At 37.2% G+C, this 5,684-nt stretch overlaps 1 protein-coding gene across 1 annotated transcript in view; it reads right to left on the reverse strand.

Annotated features, from left to right (window-relative positions):
• Positions 1-2,796: 2,796 nt before the first annotated feature.
• The window catches only part of LOC103601898 (olfactory receptor 10C1-like), a 7,683-nt gene continuing 4,795 nt past the window's right edge, over positions 2,797-5,684 (reverse strand). Inside the window, exons 3-4 of the mRNA XM_008586304.1 lie at positions 4,855-4,905; positions 2,797-3,759 (exon numbers count right to left, since the gene is read on the reverse strand). Of these exons, the coding sequence (XP_008584526.1) occupies positions 2,797-3,759; positions 4,855-4,905 (1,014 nt within the window). The remainder of the gene's footprint in view (positions 3,760-4,854; positions 4,906-5,684) is intronic.

Consider the following 5,684-nt stretch of genomic DNA (forward strand, 5'->3'; position numbering starts at 1 on the left):
TTACTAAAGTTAATAACAAATAACTATTACTGCATAACTACTCAGTGTCAAAACATGCATAAGGTGATTTTTAGTAATGCTTGAAACATTTAATTACCACACCCTATAAGCATTACCAAAAAAGAAAATAATGGCTCTTCTGTTATTGAATCATATTAAACTACATTAATGTATTTTAAAAGATGAAATGTATTTTGAACAGAACTCCATAGAGAAAACCTCAAAATGTCATTGTGGTTATTATAAAAGGAGTGTTTTGTATTGGAAAACACAGAAAGGAGTTATCCAAGTACTTCTAGCCAATGGAACTGCACCGACAAAACAACAGCAGCAGTAAGACACAAACTGGAAAAAGACCAAAAATATGATTCAGTATATGAGGCCTCACAATCAGCTTAGCATAAGCACAGCCATGTTAACTGCCTCCTCACCCTGTCCCCTACCCACTCCCTTTCTCTTAAGCAAGTGCTTTCTGAGAAAAAATGGATTTTGTGCAAAACAGGATCTTATGCAGAACAGGAAAACCAAGAGCCGTTACAAAATGCTGAATACTCGAAATAGCTACCAAAGCCCTTCTAAAAACTTGTGCTCTCCACCCAAACCCCTTCCCCTAATTTAAACCCTATAGAAGCTCTACTAGTCTGTACAGGGTTTGGAACTGATATTTTAGTTTCCCCTCCTGGTTTGCTGGAGTAAACTCCCTTGCTTGATAAATGTTTGGCTTGGAGTCTTTTATTCTGTTTGTCTCGCCAATCTAACATAGTATTTAAAAAAATGTGTGTGTGTGTGTGTGTGTGTGTGTATTTATTTATTTATTTTTAAGACAATTGGGGCATTTAATCCTGAAATCAAATCAAATGGTGTTATACTACCTTGTATAGGTCATCAAAATATTTATATTGGTGGTTTCTCTGATGAATAAATGTTTAAAAATCTAATCGCATATTTCATTTTTCACTCATAGCACTAAGCGGATACAAAGAAAGAAATAGTGAAATTAACTAATTATATTAAGTTTAAATAATTGGTCATGAGAAATGTTTTCCTTGTAATTTGAGAAATAATCACGTTTAAATACATTTTATGTGTATATGTTCCTGGGACTTGCAAGTATAGTCTTCTGTACACTGATTAATTTAAAAGTGTTAGTTTTGTATTTGTGAAGGCTACTCTAAGAAAGATAATAGTTTCAGACATCTAAAAAAATAAATCAGTGGCTCAAGAAAAAGTTGAGCTATGATTCGAAGAAATTGATATGATTTGAGTTATATTTTTTCCCTACAAAAAGTTTGTGTGATACACAGCTTTAGCTCTGACTTTGGGAATTAACCTTCCACTACCCACAGTCAGAAAATGAAAGAGAAAAATATAGAGATATAAATCCTCATCCCATACTCAGACCAAATCTTTATGATATATACCTATACTTCACCCTCTTTTTATATCACAAACACAAGTAACCAAACACTTCTGTAGAATAAACTTGTAGTTTTACTGACAATGTTGCCTCCTGTATCCCTCCAACTTTCCTTACCATTTCAAGGTCCAATGGCAAATGCTTTCCAGCTACGAGATATCCGAATCACTGTATCTGAGGGCATTTCCATAAGTCAGCTACAGTCAGTAGCAGAACAGTAGTGTCAGCGTTAACTGTCCCTGAGATTAAACTTTGAGCAATGCTTCATGAGAACAGGTATATATATTCACTAACTAGACCTAGAGGACAATAAGTTTTAGGATTGTGTTTTATACGATTTCTCCCCACAAGATTAAATTTTAGTAGCCATTTATGGTACCATTTACTGTCTGTCTTCCCTTGCCTGTAACTTTTTCTCATTTCTAAGCTCCTTTCAAATAAATTAACTGCACTTGTATTAGGGTTTGATTCTTGGGTATTAACATTAAAATCAAATCAATGGCCAACTTTCATGTTTACAAAATGTCACTGAACATTTGCATTATTTTGTCATCTCATTTTTCTAAAGTTGCCAGAAGAAACCATCATTAGTTTAAAAATTATTTATTTTAGTTTCTTATGGAAGTCTTGTTATATATTATTCAAGAAGTCAAAAATAATATAAATAGGAAGAATACATGGACAGTGCCAAAACAAAATTACATTCAAATCAATATGTTTAAACAGGGTTCACAACAGATGTGAGAAGAGTGAATGTCACATAGGGAAAGGTTTCTCTAAACCTTCATTTATATGAATTATAACAACACAAAAAAAGATGGGCAAGAGCAAAAGAATCCAGTTTTGGATAAAGAATCAAGGTTCCTCACTGGATTCACAAGTTAAATATGTAAAGTTGTATCATAGTGCACATCACTATTTATTAATAGTTGATTATTGAAGACTATTGAGGTGTGTAGAGAGCAGAATAATTAGGGGAGCACACTCCACTTAAGAACTTAAATTTTAATAGCCTACATTTGATACTAAAAAAATATTACTTCCTATTGATTTTGTTTTTTCCTCAAGAAGAATATTTCATTTATCTCAGTAAAATGTGAAACATACAGACCTTAATTCTATTATCACTGGAGAAGGAAAAACTAGTGGCCATGACACAGGAAATGCTCAGTAAAATTTATTGTGCGAATAAATAATTAAATAATTGAATAATCCTAATAATTCCCCTTTTCTTACATGCGTTGAAAAATGGAGAACTAATCCAAGTGTTTTCTGGTTGCTAGACTGTAAATGCTTTAGTGAAAATACATATTAGCGGAGAGATCATAGTCTTGAATAACCTCTTCTTACAGTGGTAAGTTGCAGTGACTATGGCTAGCTTAAGCAATTTGACTAACAGCGTTCTTTTGTGTTACCCTCTGAAAGGCTTCCTTCACTTCCTTGTTCCTCAAGGTATAGATAACAGGATTCAGAGCAGGTGTGACCACTGTGTACATGAGTGCCGTTGCTTTGTCTGTTTCTGGAGTGTGTACAGTCTTAGGTTGGAGATAAGTAAACAAGGCAGTGCCATAGAACAGAGAAACAACCAGGATATGAGAAGAGCAAGTGGAGAAAGCTTTCTGCTTGCCGGCTGCTGAAGGGATTCTCAGGATGGTCACTAGAATGTGCATATAGGAGCACAGAATGAGGAGACAGGGACCCATAATGAAGAGCATGGAGACAGCAAACAACACAACCTCATTGCGGGAGGTATCAACACAAGCCAGTTTCACTACAGGGATAATATCACAAAAAAAATGCTGAATTTTCCCTGTTCCACAGAAAGGCAGAGTGAAGATCCAAGTGGTCTGGGCTGACTCCACTACCACCCCGGTGATCCAAGATGCTGCAGCCAATTTCAAACACACCCGAGGGCCCATCAGGAGAGTATAATGCAGTGGGTAACAAATAGCTACAAAGCGGTCATAAGCCATGGCTGCTAACAGGCAGCACTCTGTCAGTCCCAAGATGGTAAATATGTACATCTGGGCTGCACAGCCTCCCACACTTATGGTCTTGATCTCCAACAGCAGGTGCACCATCATCTGGGGCACCACACTGCTGATATAGCACGTCTCCAAAAAGGAGAGGTTTGCCAGGAAGAAATACATGGGAGTGTGCAGGGAAGGGGTGACCCAGATCAGACAGACGATGATAAGGTTTCCTCCTACAGTAAATAGGTAGATGATTAGGAACACAATGAAGAGTACAAGTTGTAACTCTGCCAGAGAGGAAAAAGCTATAAATGTGAATTTGGTGCAGAGGGACTGGTTTCCACTCACTATGGGCTCAGAACCAGACATCTGTGAAGACAACAAAGAAGACATAATACATAGGAATCCAGTCATCTAACACAGCTCTCTATCAAACCACAGCAAAGGAGTTCTTATAGAATCAGTAGTCTGAGATGAGAACCTGGACACCTGGATTTCTTCTAAGTCTTTCTAAATAATTACCCAACTAAAATGGATGCATATTCCTTCCTGATTTTGATTGTGGATTTTGTGCTATTTCCACAGGAATTAAAAAAAAAAAAAACCCTGATTTTGATTGTGGATTTTGTGCTATTTCCACAGGAATTAAAAAAAAAACAATGGCTTTAAGCTGTATCTTCTGGTTTTTTGTTTTTATCTTATCGATATTCTAATTATACACTCAAACTGTTAGGTAATATATGAAAACACTCTAAATGTAAAGGAGTTGTTGGTCCCCGGTGGCGAGGAACCAACATAAAGGAATCACATAAAATCTAAGTATATAGAGTAAAATATAAAGGTGCTGTATTTGGTCTTCCAAATTCTACAAACTTCCTTAAAGCTACACTTAAGAGTTTGAAAGGGAATATATTTCCAGCCATTTATCTGCACATTTACATACATGTTTTTACTATTTTGGTTTGAACACAACAAGCCAATGATTAGGAGCTAAGATCTAAGGAAATCAAACAGATAGATTCTCCTTTTTATAACCCCAGTGTAATTTTACAGAAAATTATGAATAGAAGAACATACCTAGAACCAAAAGGCAAATTGTCTTTTCCTTCTTGTGCTTCTAGACTTCCTATAATTCCAACTTATTACACAGTGATAGAACAAACAGTATTTTTATTCTTACTACAGACCAAAGGGATTACATCCACTGTGTGGCATAATTATATCTGTCTCAAGAGGAATGCATTAAAAAACAATGAAGTTTTAATGTGCAACTTGGTTTTCATTTTTTGAAATGAAATTTCCAGAGAGAATCTATTGCTTTCAGTTACATCACTTACATTTTGATGTATAAAAATAAAATTTTCTAATTGGTATTCATCATGTGACTGAAATAATAATTGAAGTTTATGGATGTTTGGCATAGTAATCTTTCTTAAGCTCCTCAAATGGACAGTGACCACTCACCGTCTTTGTAATAGCGGTAGGTGCAGTGCAGGACACTTCGGCTTTATAAACCTCACAGATAACACCCGCTTTATTCATTATTTATGATTCAGTTGTTACCAGCATAAAAAAGTAAGCATGGTTAGAAAAATTCCAAATTTCTAGTGGAATTAATTAAAATATATAATAATGTTTTTTTTCTTATACTATCCTCAACAGATGAAAAGGTTGTCCATTCTGAATGATCCCCATTGCGTCAGTCTGAATATGTTCTTTTCCCTGCCAGGTTGTCGGGTCTGCCACCAGCCGACCCGAACAGCCCTAGCCTCGTTCCTTTTGGTGGGCAAGCGAATGGCCCCGATTCCTCTTTCCCTCCTGTCCCCTTTGGAAGGAGACGGGGGAAGAGAGCTGTGAAGAGAGGTGAGCACACCGCCGGCCCAAGCCAGCCCGGTTAAAGGACACTCAGACGCGGCGGGGGTTCTGTCGAGCAGTTCCGTTTATTATCGCACAAGCACTTGGTTTTAAAGGCAAATGGGGAAGGGAGGTTTTTTACATAATCTTATCAGCTTAAAGGTCAAGAGAGCATGCATCCTGTCTCAATGCCTAGGTATTGCAACCACACAGTGTTCACGAGCACAGAAGTGCATATTTGGCCAATAAGGGCTAAGGCAAGGTTCCCGCAGACACCCCCACCCTACTTCCTCCCGGTGCCGTCTTAGGCTGCCACATTAATACACCCTTGTGGACCCACAATGGCGCCACTTGTAATGTCACCTAAGGTGGCATTAGTTTTTAAGGCCCGACAATGCCCCCTTTCTGTTATAATAAGGCAGCTGGAAGCGGCTAACCTT

Source organism: Galeopterus variegatus, unplaced genomic scaffold (assembly GCF_000696425.1).
Source record: "Galeopterus variegatus unplaced genomic scaffold, G_variegatus-3.0.2 Scaffold3928, whole genome shotgun sequence".
In the NCBI taxonomy this organism is placed as follows: domain Eukaryota; kingdom Metazoa; phylum Chordata; class Mammalia; order Dermoptera; family Cynocephalidae; genus Galeopterus; species Galeopterus variegatus.